Source organism: Haliotis cracherodii, unplaced genomic scaffold (assembly GCF_022045235.1).
Source record: "Haliotis cracherodii isolate W230 unplaced genomic scaffold, xgHalCrac1.p SCAF_16, whole genome shotgun sequence".
NCBI classification, from domain to species: domain Eukaryota; kingdom Metazoa; phylum Mollusca; class Gastropoda; order Lepetellida; family Haliotidae; genus Haliotis; species Haliotis cracherodii.
In genome coordinates, this window is record NW_027266271.1 from 7,012,699 (window position 1) to 7,031,321 (window position 18,623).

The following is an 18,623-nucleotide window of genomic DNA, read 5'->3' on the forward strand; positions in this document are numbered from 1 at the left end:
TTATCACAAAATAGTAAAATATACAGTTCTTCTGAATATTATACAAAACTCACTTATGCCTTAGAAATGAAATGAGTTGAATGTATTGCACATGAAAGATGTACGGCATGCTATGATACCTTGTGCGCAATACAACACAGAGACAGATTGACTGCTACGGGGAGATGCTCCCCATCTGCTTACAGAGGCAATAGAAACACTGACATGAGTCCTTAGGCACAGAGGAACATGTTCCCTACACAAGTGTTCCCAACAAGATCATGGTAGCAAATTGATTGTGTTGTATCTTCTTTTCACCTTTAACATGAATTTCTAGTTTCTGTGTAGATAAAATTCCTGCTAGAAATTGATATGTACAAGGTAAAACAATCTATTGGAGATTTGAACATAAATTGTTCTACAAAAACTAAAAACCTGAATTAAAGTTGGTAATTTGGTCCAAGTTGTATGAGAAAGTGAAAATCAGATTGTGCTCTATTCCTGGAAAGTGACAAGATGCTGTAAGTGCAGCTGAAGTTATCCTTAAAGAAAGTATAGTGAACATGCAGTGGCAATATGAGGAAGTGCTCAGAATAGATGCTTTCATCTATGAAACCAGTTTTAAACTGTAATACAATTAAGAAGCTTCTGGTCCTCGTTCCAGAAAGCAATCTTAGCGTTTTAATGATTGTAAGTCTATGTTAAAGTAGGGAGTTAAGATCACCTTAGCGATAAGATAGCTTTGTGGAACAGGGTCCAGATGGATTAAACTATGTAACTGTTATAGGCTTCTCCACCTGAACTATTAGACATTTGCATATCAGTCAGATTGTGTTTGTTTGAGTACACTGTCGATAGTCTCAAACAAACACCTTCACTGTTTCAAACATTCACAGGAAATAAACAGACAATGAAAAATAAAAGTTATTGTCGAACATAACAACTAAAACTTTCATCTAAAATGTATCCTTACTGATTCAAGTCTGCTAAAATTTATAATACTATCACAAATTAAAATGCAACATTTCTAGTTCATTTATTAAAATCATAACTACAATATCTTAACAGATTGATCATAAAAAAACATAACAGTTCTTTGCAGTTTTTATCTATTCTTCATGACTTGTAATATAAGAAATTCAGCACCGATGTCACAGTGATGAGGGTTAGCATCGGACTCCCTTTCTATTTCAAACTCGGAGATAATATTGATAGCTGCTCTAGAAAAGTAGGTCACATGACTTCACTTTTTCAAACAGGATAAATACATTCAACTGAAAACGCAAAAACACCTAAAACACTATATATCCCTGGATGATATAACCGCCTTCTGATACATGTATGACATTATTGTATATACATAGCCCTGATTAGCAGACACACACACGCACACACACACTCTCCCTGCCACACAGTACCTTCCACACATCTATGGTATAAACAATGACTGATGAAGAGAGGGCATGACCATGATATATACATCAACAATTGAAGGCAGGGCAACACACACAATATATACAATGACAGATGAAGAGAGGGCAACACACACAATATATACACCAACAGTCAAGGGAATGACACACACGATATATATAATGGCAACTACACACAGCTAGGTTGCCTAGCAAGTTTAAGTACAATATTCAGAGTCATCATCTTTCTTGTAGGCAGATGGAAATCGGTCCATGTATTTTTTAATGTAGTCTTTTGCCTTGGCCTTGACATTCTCATTGACTTCGAGGTCTTCCACGTGACGACAATGTTTCAGCTCTTTCGCCATTACGTGATGTGTCAGCTGAAATGAGATTTTGGTATGATAAGCTTCAGTACAATTCAGCCAGAGTGAATAATGATCTTGAATTTATAATGCTGTTGGTCCCACTGAAAGAAATTATCAGTGTAGCAGGAAATGAATCTTTGGGTGAATCAGGTTTTATGTCACAAGATAATTTCAGCTGTATCGCAACTGCCTGTACTTTAATCTGGACCTAACGAACCAGTGACTCCAAGCACGATTAACGATCAGAGTCATCATGACCACCCATCTCGGCCAACACTTATAATAACATAGGTTCTGGGGGAACAATTCTATCATGCATTACCCATGGTGAGACAAATCTACTAAAACTCACTTAACACTTTTCTGAATTTATTCATGAATGTGTGAAATATTGCAAGTGTACCCGAGATGTGCTGTAATTCATGTGTACAGAAGGTGTCACTCACGCACGCACGCACGCACGCACGCACGCACGCACGCAGTTGCTCTCCAGAAGGTCCAAGCAATGCAATGTGTGTACCAAGGGTTGCCTGGGCAATGTGTGTACCAAAGGTTGACTGGGCAATGTGTGTACAAAGGGTTGCCTGGGCAATGTGTGTACCAAGGGTTGACTGTGCAATGTGTGTACCGAGGGTTGACTGAGCAATGTGTGTACCAAGGGTTGCCTGGGCAATGTGTGTACCAAGGGTTGACTGGGCAATGTGTGTACCAAGGGTTGACTGGGCAATGTGCGTACCAAGGGTTGACTGTGCAATGTGTGTACCAAAGGTTGACTGTGCAATGTGTGTACCGAGGGTTGACTGGGCAATGTGTGTACCAAAGGTTGACTGGGCAATGTGTGTACCAAGGGTTGACTGTGCAATGTGTGTACCGAGGGTTGACTGTGCAATGTGTGTACCGAGGGTTGAATGTGGAATGTGTGTACCGAGGGTTACCTGGGCAATGTGTATACCGAGGGTTGACTGGGCAATGTGTGTACCGAGGGTTGCCTGGGTAATGTGTACCGAGGGTTGACTGGGCAATGTGTGCACCGAGGGTTGACTGGGCAATGTGTGTACCAAGGGTTGCCTGGGCAATGTGTGTACCGAGGGTTGACTGGGCAATGTGTGTACCGAGGGTTGACTGGGCAATGTGTGTACCGAGGGTTGACTGGGCAATGTGTGTACCGAGGGTTGACTGTGCAATGTGTGTACCGAGGGTTGACTGGGCAATGTGTGTACCAAAGGTTGACTGGGCAATGCGTGTGTACCAAAGGTGAACTGAGCAATGTGTTTGTACTGAAGGTGCACTGGGCAATGGGTGTGTATGAAGGGGTACTGAAGGGGTACTGAAGGTGCACTGAAGGCGTACTGGGCAATGGGTGTGAATGAAGGGGTACTGAAGGGGTACTGAAGGGGTACTGAAGGTGCACTGAAGGCGCACTGGGCAATGGGTGTGTATGAAGGGGTACTGAAGGGGTACTGAAGGTGCACTGAAGGCATACTGGGCAATGGGTGTGTATGAAGGGGTACTGAAGGTGCACTGAAGGCATACTGGGCAATGGGTGTGTATGAAGGGGTACTGAAGGGGTACTGAAGGTGCACTGAAGGCGTACTGGGCAATGGGTGTGTATGAAGGGGTACTGAAGGGGTACTGAAGGGGTACTGAAGGTGCACTGAAGGCATACTGGGCAATGGGTGTGTATGAAGGGGTACTGAAGGGGTACTGAAGGGGTACTGAAGGTGAACTGAAGGCGTACTGGGCAATGGGTGTGTATGAAGGGGTACTGAAGGTGCACTGAAGGCATACTGGGCAATGGGTGTGTATGAAGGGGTACTGAAGGGGTACTGAAGGGGTACTGAAGGCATACTGGGCAATGGGTGTGTATGAAGGGGTACTGAAGGTGCACTGAAGGCATACTGGGCAATGGGTGTGTATGAAGGGGTACTGAAGGTGCACTGAAGGCATACTGGGCAATGGGTGTGTATGAAGGGGTACTGAAGGTGCACTGAAGGCATACTGGGCAATGGGTGTGTATGAAGGGGTACTGAAGGTGCACTGAAGGCATACTGGGCAATGGGTGTGTATGAAGGGGTACTGAAGGTGCACTGAAGGCATACTGGGCAATGGGTGTGTATGAAGGGGTAATGCAATGAACGGGTTGTATTTCTGTATTCCTCCTCACCTTCCTAGCCAGGTGCTTGAAGTCATCGGTGGAGCAGATTCTCCCTGCTTTGCAGTCCGGCTTGCGGTAAGGGTTGAGGCAGCTCACAATCAGCTGTGACATCTAGAACAGCCCAATCATGTATTACAACCAGCCATAGAGAGGTAGGTCTTTGGTGAAAGCTGACACCAGTTATTATCAAATGAAGTACATTCTAATGGTAGATGCCCTGTATTATTCTTGACACATCATAACAACATCTCACTGAAGTCTTTGTAAAGGTACACCTGTCAGCAGCTGCACATGTTCTTCCTGTATTGTGACAAACAAACAGTATCATGACTTACAGCAAGAAATAAAACAATTAATACCTTTTGTCTGAACTGGTCTTTGATCTTCTTGGCCACCTCACTGGACGTGTCAGCTGCGGCCGTGGTTGTCTTCTTTTTGGACGTCTGAATCAATAGAAAGCACAACATAGCAACCATGAATAGGTGTACCCATCCATGACAGGTTCACTGACCCAGGCACTGAACAGACACTAAATCATAACTGTGCTTCTATGTGTGGTTCCAGACACTGAACAGACACTAAATCATATCTGTGCTTCTATGTGTGGTTCCAGACACTGAAATAGACACTAAATCATAATTATGCTACATGCTGGTTTCAGACACTGAACAGATATTAAATAATAGGTGTGATGATACCTGACACTACATAGACACTTAATCACCACTGTGCTGATATGTGATGCTTCCAGACACTAAATCATTGGTGTGGCAATACCCGACAGTTCCAGACAATACATAGACACTAAACCATTGGTGTGGCAATACCCAACAGTTCCAGACAATACATAGACACTAAATCATTGGTGGGGCGATACCCGACAGTTCCAGACAATACATAGACACTAAACCATTGGTGTGGCAATACCCAACAGTTCCAGACAATACATAGACACTAAATCATTGGTGTGGCAATACCCAACAGTTCCAGACAATACATAGACACTAAATCATTGGTGGGGCGATACCCGACAGTTCCAGACAATACATAGACACTAAACCATTGGTGTGGCAATACCCAACAGTTCCAGACAATACATAGACACTAAATCATTAGTGTGGCAATACCCAACAGTTCCAGACAATACATAGACACTAAATCATTGGTGGGGCGATACCCGACAGTTCCAGACAATACATAGACACTAAATCATTGGTGTGGCAATACCCGACAGTTCCAGACAATACATAGACACTAAACCATTGGTGTGGCAATACCCAACAGTTCCAGACAATACATAGACACTAAATCATTGGTGTGGCAATACCCGACAGTTCCAGACAATACATAGACACTAAATCATTGGTGTGGCAATACCCGACAGTTCCAGACAATACATAGACACTAAATCATTGGTGGGGCAATACCCGACAGTTCCAGACAATACATAGACACTAAATCATTGGTGTGGCAATACCCGACAGTTCCAGACAATACATAGACACTAAATCATTGGTGTGGCAATACCCGACAGTTCCAGACAATACATAGACACTAAATCATTGGTGTGGCAATACCCGACAGTTCCAGACAATACATAGACACTAAATCATTGGTGTGGCAATACCCGACAGTTCCAGACAATACATAGACACTAAATCATTAGTGTGGCGATACCCGACAGTTCCAGACAATACATAGACACTAAACCATTGGTGGGGCGATACCCGACAGTTCCAGACAATACATAGACACTAAATCATTAGTGTGGCGATACCCGACAGTTTCAGACAATACAGACACTAAATCATTGGTGTGGCAATACCCAACAGTTCCAGACAATACATAGACACTAAATCATTGGTGTGGCAATACCCGACAGTTCCAGACAATACATAGACACTAAATCATTAGTGTGGCGATACCCGACAGTTCCAGACAATACATAGACACTAAACCATTGGTGGGGCGATACCCGACAGTTCCAGACAATACATAGACACTAAATCATTAGTGTGGCGATACCCGACAGTTTCAGACAATACATAGACACTAAACCATTGGTGGGGCGATACCCGACAGTTCCAGACAATACATAGACACTAAATCATTGGCGGGGCGATACCCGACAGTTCCAGACAATACATAGACACTAAATCATTGGTGGGGCGATACCCGACAGTTCCAGACAAGACATAGACACTAAATCATTGGTGGGGCGATACCCGACAGTTCCAGACAATACATAGACACTAAATCATTGGCGGGGCGATAGCCGACAGTTCCAGACAATACATAGACACTAAATCATTGGTGGGGCGATACCCGACAGTTCCAGACAATACATACACTCTAAATCATTGGTGTGGCGATACCCGACAGTTCCAGACAATACATAGACACTAAACCATTGGTGGGGCCATACCCGACAGTTCCAGACAATACATAGACACTAAATCATTGGTGGCGTGATACCCGACAGTTCCAGACAATACATAGACACTAAATCATTGGTGGGGCGATACCCGACAGTTCCAGACAATACATACACTCTAAATCATTGGTGTGGCGATACCCGACAGTTCCAGACAAAACATAGACACTAAATCATTGGTGGGGCGATACCTGACAGTTCCAGACAATACATAGACACTAAATCATTGGTGTGGTGATACCCGACAGTTCCAGACAATACATAGACACTAAACCATTGGTGTGGCGATACCTGACACTACACAGACACTGAACCATAAACTGTTGATATGTGTTGGTTCCGGACACAAAATAGACACTGAGTCAATGTGAGTGAGAGAGGGAGAGCAGTAAGTGAGGAGGAAGAGTCAATTACCTTTACTTCAGGTTCTTTCTCTGCTGGAGAGTCAACTTCCATGTTGTCTTCAGGCACCAGATCCCATGTTGGTGGATCCCACTGGGTTTGTCTGAAGTCGGAGTAAGTGCTCTTAGAGGCTAGTAACATACACCTGCAGGGCCAGCCTGTGTTTCACAAGATTGGGCACTTAACTTTAGAGTATGAATACTTAAGTGAACATTATCAATGCACATTCCATCCCTTTCACAGGCTTCATGAAAACAAATCTGTTTTGATACTTCAATAGTTAAGGTACTCACTTTGTTTTTGAATGGTAGTAGTAGACGTTGCCCTCCTTGTCAGTGGCCGACTTCCATAGCGGGGGCAGGCCAGAGCTGTTCTTGGATGGAGGTGGTGGAGGGTCCTCTTCATCCTTCTGGGTCTGAGTCAGCGAGACCAGGTTCTGTTGGAGACTCAGCAGCTGTTGTAGCTGCTGCACCTGCAATATGAACAGTCAGTAGCAGTCACCTGAAGGACATGAAGGTCAAAGACACAGTGACTGTTACACTGAGGCCCGCACTATTGCAGCCATATCATTGTAGCCTTACATACCTGAAATTTGTACCAGTGGTGTTTTGTATCAATAACAATATAGTTCTCATGGGGGGTCTATTCTGTCCTTCCGCCACTGGGTCGATGCTGGGACCTACCTGCTAGGTACCACCATTTTAGGGTCAGCCACTGGGACAATGCTTGGCTGCACTGCTGTGCTTGGACTTATCTGCTGTGCCACCACGTTAGGGTCTGCCACTGGGACAACGCTGGGACCTACCTGCTGTGCCACCACATTAGGGTCAGCCACTGGGACAATGCTTGGCTGCACTGCTGTGCTGGGACTTATCTGCTGTGCCACCACGTTAAGGTCTGCCACTGGGACCACGCTGGGACCTACCTGCTGTGCCACCACATTAGGGTCTGCCACTGGGACAATGCTTGGCTGTACAGCTGTGCTGGGAGTGCTAGCGTAGAAGACCTGCTGGGCCTGGATGGTTTGGTCGGTGACTGAAGCAACACTGGACTGGGCAATCACACCAGCAGTAGCCTGCAACAAAACAATAAGCTTCGAAATGAAATACTGCTTATTGCAACATATTGCTGACTGGAGATAACAAATATTCCCAGATTTTCAGTATAGCTATTCATGATACTATTATACACTGATAATAGACATTGCTGCATTTTGTCAGGTTTGGGGTAACCATCCTGGGCACACTAGCACAAAGCAATCTTAGCTATATAAGTCGAATGTAACTCCCATTCTCTAACATAGACTAAGATAGTCATAGCACCAAGATCATACTGTGCAAGTGCGCCCTGGTGTAGAATACAGAAACTGACACTAGTGCTGTTTAGGGGGACATATATATTGCTTGATATTTTGTGTTTGGGTGTACATATGTTGCTATTTTGTGGGAAACACTGCCTGCTTCTACATCCTCACCTGGTACTGCTGCTGTTGATACATCACCTGGGGTTGGCTGGGGTCTGCATACTGCTGTGCCTGGCTGGGGTCCATCATGTGGGGGTAGTTGAGTACCGACGCCACCCCCTCCATCCCAGGGTAATGACCTGTCAGCATACAAATCCTCAGTGAAGACTACATTACTGGTCAAACAAGATCTCACACTTACACAACTGCACAGCTATACACAAGACAAAAGTGGCACAGTATTTCATTTCCATTGACATGAGTGACAATGACACAAAACAAATGATACTTGAAAAAGCTACCGACAGTTGAAAATGAAGCTGAGCGGTGAAAATTATTGTGAAAATTGAAAGCTACGTCAATCCAGTATGTCCTATGTATGACCAGCAAACAAGTAAGCTTACAATGATGCAGTGGGTCATCGACATGTACAAACAAGACACAGTAAACAAAACTCCAACACAAGTCACAAGCCATCTCAAACTTCAGCCAGCCAGCAGCATATGCTTCCATGCATGCCAACATACACACACCTGCTTGGCTGGACCCAGTGTCAAGGTCGGCCATGTGACCTGCTGGAGGTGTTGTCTTGGTAACACTACCTGGTGGCATAGAGGGATCTTGTGTATATTGAAAGCTGGGATCCTGAGGTTGGAAGCTGGGGTCTTGTGGGAAACTGGGGTCTTGTTGTGTAAAAGTGGGGTCTTGCTCCTGCTGATAATACTGGGCCAGGTTAGGGTCATATCTTGGGTCGTAATTGGGATTCTCTGCATATCTGGCTTGCAAATACTCTTCCTGCTGTCGCCGTATCTCAGCATTCATCTCATCCTGAGCCCGGACTTGAGCCTCAAACAGCTGGCGCCTCTCCTCCTTGGTCATCTCTGGGGGAGTTGGCAGCAATGGCTTCCTGGAATGACACATCAACATGTGATCAGTGGAGAGAGTGAGTGAGGAAATGAGGGAGTGTCAATAGATCCTATAGAGTGAGGGGTTCATTGCTACTTTGACAGCAGTCAGTTTAAATGTTTAATGAGTAAGAGCTCAAGGCAGATGACCACTGTGGCTTCTATACTGAAGTAATGTGACCCAAAACTAGACTGCATCTGGAATTGAAGTCCACAATCAGATGAGGACGGCAAGAACATGTTTGTACATGACGAGATGAGCAGAAGTAACTCATGGGCTCCAATCCTTGCCCACCATACTTCACTGGGCTTTCAAAAAATGATTTATATGAAGGTTTTTGATTGTGTTAAAACAACCATAAAAACACTTACCTGCTCCTGTAGGGGCTTGAGGTGTCATCTCGCCTCCGCTTACGCTTGGAGGGTGGCGCTAAATCAAGGAAAAGAAACATGATCATTGCTAACTGTTTGTCAAAATAAACAAGAGAGAACAGGAAACTGGTCAAATGTTTGATGGCCATCAACTTTCTTAACTGACTACTTAAGCATTCTATTGAACATGACCTGTCTTAACATTAACACATCTGATGTCTATACATTCAATGTAATAACTTACTTAATACTAATCAAATTAAAAGCTATCATCCAGAAACAGCTGACAACAGACAGATGGCCACAATCAAATCAGCTATACTGATAACTGTAATATAAAAAGACAAAGTATGCAGTAAGTTACATATCAACTCACCTGATTTTCTATTGGACCGCTCAGTATACTGAACATCTGAAAAAACAAAAGACTATGATTTCAACCCAGTACATTACACCACGAAGACTTCTCCACCTCATCAACTTCTCTTATCATAGTACATGTGTCATGTATCACCTGATTTCACCAGTTCTCACCTAGCTCTTTCTCTGTCCTCTTCCTCTCCTCATCTCTTTCCTTCTTAGGGATCTTGAAAAGCTCCTGCAAATACATTCATGTTGCCTTTACTCACAGTCCTTCAAAGTACAAAACAAGCATAAGCAAGAGAATCTTAAATATTAATTTGGATCTTGAAGCATATTTATGCATCACCTTCAGGCCGCTCCACTGTTCCAAAAGCTCAGTGGCCAGGATAGACAGACTTTTCTTCTCATCTCCCTCAAGTGCCTCACTCTGGATCTCTGCTGCCTCACTCTGGATCTCTGCTGCCTCACTCTGGATCTCTGCTGCCTCACTCTGGGCCTGCACCACCTCACTCTGGATGTCAGCAGCCTCATTTTGGGTTTCAGCTGCCTCATTCTGAGTCTCAATTGCTCTATTCTCGGTCTGTGCAGCTTCACTCTCAAGTTGGCTAGACAATGCATCAACCTTGACCTTGCTGTCACTGTCCGTGCTTGACTTTGAGGAGCTGTCACTGTCTGTGCTTGACTTGCTGTTGTCTTCACTGGGACTAATAACCATGTCTTTCCTATCACTCTCTAAAGGTTCAGATTCTTTTTCATCTCCCTCAGTATTTCCTTTGGCCTCATCAGTTTCCATCTTGTCTTCAGATATGTCCGTAGCACTGCTCTCTGCTTCAATAGAGATATTGACTTTGTCCTTCTCATCACTTCCCTGAGAACTATCTGCAGCATCAACCACAGCTGCCTCCTTCCCTGTTGCCTCAGCATCTTGCGGAGGTGACACAATCTTGGATTTTTCAGTTTCCCCACCTGCTTCTTTACCTTCAGATGAAAAGTCCACATACCCATCCGAATATGATATTTCTTTGAAAGAAATGTCCAAGAAGCTTCCAGTAGCTCCTGATGAAACCAACCCAGACTCTGTCGCTGCTGTAGACTCCGGCTGAGTGGATGTGATCTTGCTGGAATCAGAGATGTCGCTATCTGAACTGGTGGCCTCATCAGCAAAAGTCACCTTCTTTTTCTTGTGCTTGTCCTTGCTATCTTTGGTGGATGCCAGGATAGAAACAGGTATTGAGGTAGTCGATGGGAGGGGGAGAACATCACTGTTGGTGTTAGAGTCTGCCTCAGACTTCACTGGCGTCGACTCCAACTCTGCTAGCTGACTCACAACAGTCAAAATCTTGCTCTCCTTTAAAACTGTTTTATTGTTGATGGGCAGGGACTTCAATGTGAACAATATCTGAAAAAAAAAGAACCACATACACAGTGTAAATATATTACCTACACTTCTACACAATATGAATTCATGAACACATGCACTACATTCAGGAAAACGAAAGCCAACATTTGTGTTGAACACACCCACCAGGAACTTGAGCTCCTCATCCTCCTGAGACGAGTCAGCCATCCAGCTCCACAGCAGAGGCAAGCCATGGTAGTCAAGGAACAGTCTCAGACATGCTGGCTCCTGGGTGTCCTGCCACAAGCAAACATTCATTTGAACACAACCTGTCACATCAGTAACTTGTTTCAATATAACTGAACACATACTAGATGGTCACTGATTCATTATTACTGATGCTTCAGCGATGAAGATGTTCTCACCTGGAGTATCCTGAGGATGACCTTGCGGTGCTCACACTCCTCGACCTTGACCATGAGCCGACACAGGGACAGCACGTGGTCCTTGTTCTTCAGGCCCTGTTGCTGCATGCGCTCCAACTCCTCCTCCAGCTGCAACCAGACACACATCATCAAACCCAGGAACACATCTGGCTATTGACAGAAAACACACACCTTCTTTCTAGCCAAGAAACACCTCTGTCTATTGAACCAGGCCGACACACTATCTTACTAACCCAGAAACCAGGGGTCTGGAAAATTTAAAATCCCAATCAGACATTTGCATTTAGGCCACGCCCCCTTCAAATAGCGCATTTTAGTACGACTTTTCACACACATTACAAGTTTACGTATTCATAACATGATGAATTATGAATTGTTTAATTCACCGGACAATTAATAACAAATAATATCATTTTAGATATACATGGAAAACATACATTTGTTTCTGTTATAATAACGATCTGTTAACGTAGTGAACGGTCTAATTAATATTCATGAGTTATATTCATGAGTCTGCTCAAGTGTACGCGTTGTAACATTTGGATCAAAACTATCATCCCATATTTGGTTATCACGTGACCTCACGGGAAAAGGGTTTTTTTAAGCTTAAGATTATTTAAAAACAAGACAGATAATTTAATCACAAATACTAAAATATCGTTGATAGCAATAGTTATTTGAATACTTTTTTTTATCTGTACTTAATTATTGACCATAAAAAAATTTGATATCAATCGTCCGAGAAAGCAAAATGGCGGTCAATCAAGATTCAATATACGACTAGCTACTGAAAACAATAAAATCTGCGAATCCTCATTGTATGTCAACCAAGTGAAAGTCATTAGCCACGACTTACAAAATGATCGTCCAGACTTTGAGGGTTTGGCAGATCCGCTCGACTGATCTGCATCGGTCAACTGGCTGTCGTCACGCTTTCGCTTCTTGTCTGAGGTTACGTATCGTAGCATTGTGAGGATAATGAGGTACATCGATGATGCAAGGTATTTATGTACAGTTGTAAACACCTTTCACTCAAATTAACAAGATGTTCTCAGTAATTAATCCTCGATTAATGAGTGTCAACTCAGTTTATTGCCTATTACAGTGATTGACCGATTGGACTATCATGTACGTACGATGTATTTACAGCAATCAAAACAAACAAAGCTTGTCAGTGTAGATAATCTTCATTGTGTTACAACTACAGACAGAAACTGCTCAGTCCTTCCTAACTGTTGATCATGTTCGGTCAAAAGTTAAGAATGTCCGGACAATACTTTTTAAAATGTCTGGTAAGCAATATTTTAAACCGGACATTTGAGATTCCCAATCGGACATGTCTGGCGCATATGACGGTTTCCAGACCCCTGCCAGAAACACTTCTGTCTTTTGACAGAAAACACACACACACACACACACACACACACACACACACACACACACACACACAGGTATATGTCGGTCTATTGACACAAAGCAACCCTCAAATAGACCGGCTTATGAGACTTACACTGGACGAGACTTTCCATCCCTCCCGAGACAACTAAAGCAGGCAAACCCAAACTCTCCAGACTTTTACTTGGGTCAGTTTGCTACAACTGATCAGAATTCTAAAGTCTGCACAAAGACTGAATAGTTCTCTATTTGTGTTCACTCACTGATTCATCTTCAAACAATTCCTTCTTCTTCTTGTCAACAACCTTGTCCTTCTTCTTCTTCACAGGGGTTGCCTTGGTTGCACCGATGAACCCTCGGCAATTGTCAGACCCACAGTAACACTTCTGTGCATTCTCACTGAAATAAACATGCAATATTCTAAGGTAAAACTACCTCCAGATTATTCAAGAATTAATTATTTATCAGTACCTGCTCAATGGAGACCACTGTTCTGTACTTGTTAGTATCACAACATAATGACAGGTTTATACTTTTCCAGCAGAACATACAGATGAATTAATGGCCATACCAACTAAGTTTAATGACAACCAATCCTTCAGGATGTGTAACTATCAAAGTTGAGTCTCACCCGTATCTCTCGAACTGGTAGTCAAAAGTCAGCTCCTCATCTGCTGCAATTGCCCGTCGAGTGAAGAACCCAATCCTCAGCTCACCATTCACCGTCCACTGGAATACACAGGACAAATAGACTCACATGATCCACTGCACACACATCTTGACTTAATGAGACAATGTTGTCTATGCCGACAAGTATAGGCCACAGAGGACTCTTTCAGACACATTAAATGATTAGTTTGCAGGTAGTCAATTATTGATGAAAGGCTTTGGGTAAGGCTAGTGGCAAAGTACAAAGGTCTGTCAGTCTATTCATGACTGACTATTCCAATTACATACACACTGAATGAAAGTTGTTCAATGTCACAGTCAGCATTAGCCCTGCTGTATCATGGCAAGCTTAACATGAATTTAGACTGGGTCTGGCAAACCAGTGGTTGAACAACGATGTCCATAAAATTACACACACAATCAGCCAGATGATCATAACCAACTTACTGTCACACCAAGCATGGGGTTTGAGATTTAACTACACCAATATCCTTACAGGCTTCTCAATAGTATTTATTGTCTGAGAGTGAGACAACACATAACCCTGCAAGCAGATTAACTACATCCTATACAAATGTAGCAGAGACATGCTCACCTTCTGCGTCTCACAGTTGGGGTCACAGCTGTGGTTGATGAACCTGGAGATGTTGCCCTTGTACGTGGCGTCGATCACCTCGTCTGCATTCAGGGCCATAAAGTAGAAGTGGGTGGTGCTGTTCTTAGCATACTGCTTGGTGCGGTTCTTGAACTGACGATAGTCCAGGACTTCACCCACATACTCCATCACAAAAGTGCTCCTGAAACATACATAATAATCAAAACCACTTGCAAACCAAACATAAATAGAGGATATTTCATGTGTCAAGTGAAATATCACTTTTCCATTGAGTGAGTGAGTGAGTATGCTTTTACGCTGCTTTAAGCAATATTCCAGCAAAATCACGGCGGGGGACACCAGAAATGGGCTTCACACATTGTACCCATTCCCCTGAGAGAAACATGGTATTTAACAAGACACATGGAATATCCTATTTATTATACTTCTTGTGTCCTTGTCGACTGGAATATATTTTTCATTACAAATGTAAAAACCTTGAAATGTAAATTCTCCCTACCAACACACAGGGACGTTTCATCCCCCTTTATAATTGCAACTTAAAAAATACTTCCAAGTTCTCAAAATCTTAAAATATGTAAAAAAAAGTAATAAAAAATATTTGAGATCACCAAACTTTTGTATCATACATTTGGATATGATAATATTCAAAATCAGCTTCAACTAAAAATATTCATGAAACCAACAAGACTGCTGTTGGAAGCGAAGGAATCCATGCTGGTCAAGTAAAACAATAACACTTGATTGAGGAGTTCAATGAGAAATTTAGTTTATAACAAAACATTTTCAAGAAAATAGCAAACCGGGTCAAGAAGCCATATTAACTCAATATTTGACTATCTGATGTAATTAAATTTAGTTCGTAATTTTATAGTTCGTTATAAGCCTATATACAGCAAATGGACGGGACCAAAAAACATTTTGTTATATCCGTTAGTTTCTTATAAGCATGTTCGTTTTAAACATAGTTTATTGTAGTTGTAGTTTCCTGTAGTTGATTGTTCAGTGACATTTTGTTACCTTTGGATGTTTATACGTTTCAGTTTGCTTTTGCAATTTCTTTTCTCAACCAAAAACCACCAACAACAAAAATGTTCTTTTATTACAAAAAATGTTCAAAAGAAGATGTAAAACTGTTATGGTTTAATGAAATAAGGCTCGGGAAAAGATAACCTATAGCTTTAGTCTGTTCTTGATGTCAAAGCAGGAACCTTACAAGTTGGTGGCACTGATGTTCCAAGTTTGAGACAATAGCACTGTCAAATGTGTACTGTATAGTGCACATTCCAGTGTTACAGGGGATCCTTTGGTCCAAAGGTTTTCTGCTACAGTATAGGAAACTAGGGACCCTCAAATCTTTACCTTTTAACATTATGGCAATGATAAGGACCTTTTGACTTTCATTTTGACTATTGACACTCAATACCAGACTAACAAAAGGGAATTATGAAACCGGATATTCCAGTGATTTGCATAATTTATTAGATTCATAGCTCACTTAAATAATTTGACATGACACTGGGAGCATGCCGAAGATTTTCCTGGTTCTCAAATGTATTACAACAAAGAACTTGTTATTTTTTTTCAAGCAATACTGTGCAATATAATTTATGTTTCCAAGCAACAGGCTTTCAAGGGAAGAGATTTCAAAAACAGTGATAACATATATATTAATAAATGGGGAATGGACTGCCTTGTTTATTGCTGTCACAGTAGAGTTAATAGTTATGAACAAGTTATCAAATCCCATGGGATGAAAACCGATAGAAATGTTATTGTTAGCAACAATTTCTCGCTTTTCCTATGTCTTCTGTATCATATTCTGATTCTATGATGTGGTTCAAATAATCACAAAATGCTGCTATACCCTTGAACTCAACTGTTAGGATTTCAACTATTCTTATAATTATTTGGATAGTGGAAAGCTACTATTTTCAATATAAATACAAGGGTTGGTGTATACGGCAGTTGACAGAACAGCATGGTGTTTACTCAGATCCTAGATCTATGTAGATCTTTGGTAAAACAATCACACAAAACATTTGTGCATGGAGCAAGATAATGCATCAAGTCTGCTCTGGATGGACTTTACCTGCATCCAGGGTAAGACAGTCAGACACAACTGTGGAGGTGTGTTTTGAAGAATGTGCTTCCGTTACTGATAACAAAGAGGGCTACAATTACATGGCTGTGTCGTGTTGTGCGTATAGTGACCTCCTTCAGTCATTGCATGGGGTATTCAGTGAAGCAAATGCAGCACTCTTGCATGCGATAAACTGATCACAAAGAGGGCTACAATTACTTGGCTGTGTTGAGTTGTGCGTATAGTGACCTCCTTCAGTCATTGCATGGGGTATTCAGTGAAGCAAATGCAGCACTCTTGCATGCGATACACTGATCACAAAGAGGGCTACAATTACTTGGCTGTGTCGTGTTGTGTCGTGCATACAGTGAACCCTTTGAGTCTCTGCATGAAGTGTTTGGTGTAGCAAATGCAGCACTCTTGCATGCGATACACTGATCACAAAGAGGGCTACAATTACTTGGCTGTGTTGAGTTGTGAGTATAGTGACCTCCTTCAGTCATTGCATGGGGTATTCAGTGAAGCAAATGCAGCACTCTTGCATGCGATACACTGATCACAAAGAGGGCTACAATTACTTGGCTGTGTCATATTGTGTCGTGCATACAGTGAACCCTTTGAGTCTCTGCATGAAGTGTTTGGTGTAGCAAATGCAGCACTCTTGCATGCGATACACTGATCACAAAGAGGGCTACAATTACTTGGCTGTGTCGTGTTGTGCGTATAGTGACCTCCTTCAGTCATTGCATGGGGTATTCAGTTTAGCAAACGCAGCACTCTTGCATGCGATACACTGATCACAAAAAGAGCTACAATTGCATGGCTGTGTCGTATTGTGTCGTGCATACAGTGAACCCTTTGAGTCTCTGCATGAAGTGATTGTGTAGCAAATGCAGCACTCTTGCATGCGATACACTGATCACAAAGAGGGCTACAATTACTTGGCTGTGTCGTGTTGTGCGTATAGTGACCTCCTTCAGTCATTGCATGGGGTATTCAGTGAAGCAAATGCAGCACTCTTGCATGCGATAAACTGATCACAAAGAGGGCTACAATTGCATGGCTGTGTCGTATTGTGTCGTGCATACAGTGAACCCTTTGAGTCTCTGCATGAAGTGTTTGGTGTAGCAAATGCAGCACTCTTGCATGCGATAAACTGATCACAAAGAGGGCCACAATTGCATGGCTTTTTCGTATTGTGTCGTGCATACAGTGAACCCTTTGAGTCTCTGCATGAAGTGTTTGGTGTAGCAAATGCAGCACTCTTGCATGTGATACACTGATCACAAAGAGGGCTACAATTGCATGGCTGTGTCGTATTGTGTCGTGCATACAGTGAACCCTTTGAGTCTCTGCATGAAGTGTTTGTGTAGCAAATGCAGCACTCTTGCATGCGATACACTGATCACAAAGAGGGCTACAATTGCTTGGCTGTGTCGTATTGTGTCGTGCATACAGTGAACCCTTTGAGTCTCTGCATGAAGTGTTTGGTGTAGCAAATGCAGCACTCTTGCATGCGATACACTGATCACAAAGAGGGCTACAATTGCATGGCTGTGTCGTATTGTGTCGTGCATACAGTGAACCCTTTGAGTCTCTGCATGAAGTGTTTGGTGTAGCAAATGCAGCACTCTTTCATGCGATACACTGATCACAAAGAGGGCTACAATTGCATGGCTGTGTCGTATTGTGTCGTGCATACAGTAAACCCTTTGAGTCTCTGCATGAAGTGTTTGGTGTAGCAAATGCAGCACTCTTGCATGCGATACACTGATCACAAAGAGGGCTACAATTGCATGGCTGTGTCGTGTTGTGTCGTGCATACAGTGAACCCTTTGAGTCTCTGCATGAAGTGTTTGGTGTAGCAAATGCAGCACTCTTGCATGCGATAAACTGATCACAAAGAGGGCTACAATTGCATGGCTGTGTCGTGATGTGTCGTGCATACAGTAAACCCTTTGAGTCTCTGCATGATGTGTTTGGTGTAGCAAATGCAGCACTCTTGCATGCGATACACTGATCACAAAGAGGGCTACAATTGCATGGCTGTGTCGTATTGTGTCGTGCATACAGTGAACCCTTTGAGTCTCTGCATGAAGTGTTTGTGTAGCAAATGCAGCACTCTTGCATGCGATACACTGATCACAAAGAGGGCTACAATTGCTTGGCTGTGTCGAGTTGTGCGTATGGTGACCTTCAGTCATTGCATGGGGTGAGGAGGGG

At 42.8% G+C, this 18,623-nt stretch overlaps 1 protein-coding gene across 2 annotated transcripts in view; it reads right to left on the minus strand.

Annotated features, from left to right (window-relative positions):
• Positions 1-609: 609 nt before the first annotated feature.
• LOC139463756 (uncharacterized) overlaps positions 610-18,623 on the minus strand; it is a 65,226-nt gene continuing 47,212 nt past the window's right edge. Inside the window, exons 6-22 of one of the 2 annotated variants that reach the window (XM_071245030.1) lie at positions 14,297-14,498; positions 13,664-13,761; positions 13,296-13,431; positions 11,617-11,745; positions 11,378-11,488; positions 10,199-11,251; positions 10,024-10,087; positions 9,866-9,901; positions 9,490-9,547; positions 8,815-9,119; positions 8,225-8,352; positions 7,676-7,825; positions 7,044-7,222; positions 6,763-6,853; positions 4,274-4,357; positions 3,924-4,025; positions 610-1,774 (exon numbers count right to left, since the gene is read on the minus strand). In XM_071245030.1, the coding sequence (XP_071101131.1) occupies positions 1,610-1,774; positions 3,924-4,025; positions 4,274-4,357; positions 6,763-6,853; positions 7,044-7,222; positions 7,676-7,825; positions 8,225-8,352; positions 8,815-9,119; positions 9,490-9,547; positions 9,866-9,901; positions 10,024-10,087; positions 10,199-11,251; positions 11,378-11,488; positions 11,617-11,745; positions 13,296-13,431; positions 13,664-13,761; positions 14,297-14,498 (3,091 nt within the window). In that variant the 3' untranslated portion in view covers positions 610-1,609. Of the gene's footprint in view, positions 1,775-3,923; positions 4,026-4,273; positions 4,358-6,762; positions 6,854-7,043; positions 7,223-7,675; positions 7,826-8,224; positions 8,353-8,745; positions 9,120-9,489; positions 9,548-9,865; positions 9,902-10,023; positions 10,088-10,198; positions 11,252-11,377; positions 11,489-11,616; positions 11,746-13,295; positions 13,432-13,663; positions 13,762-14,296; positions 14,499-18,623 lie in introns of both variants that reach the window. The other variant, XM_071245029.1, reaches the window with a different exon arrangement.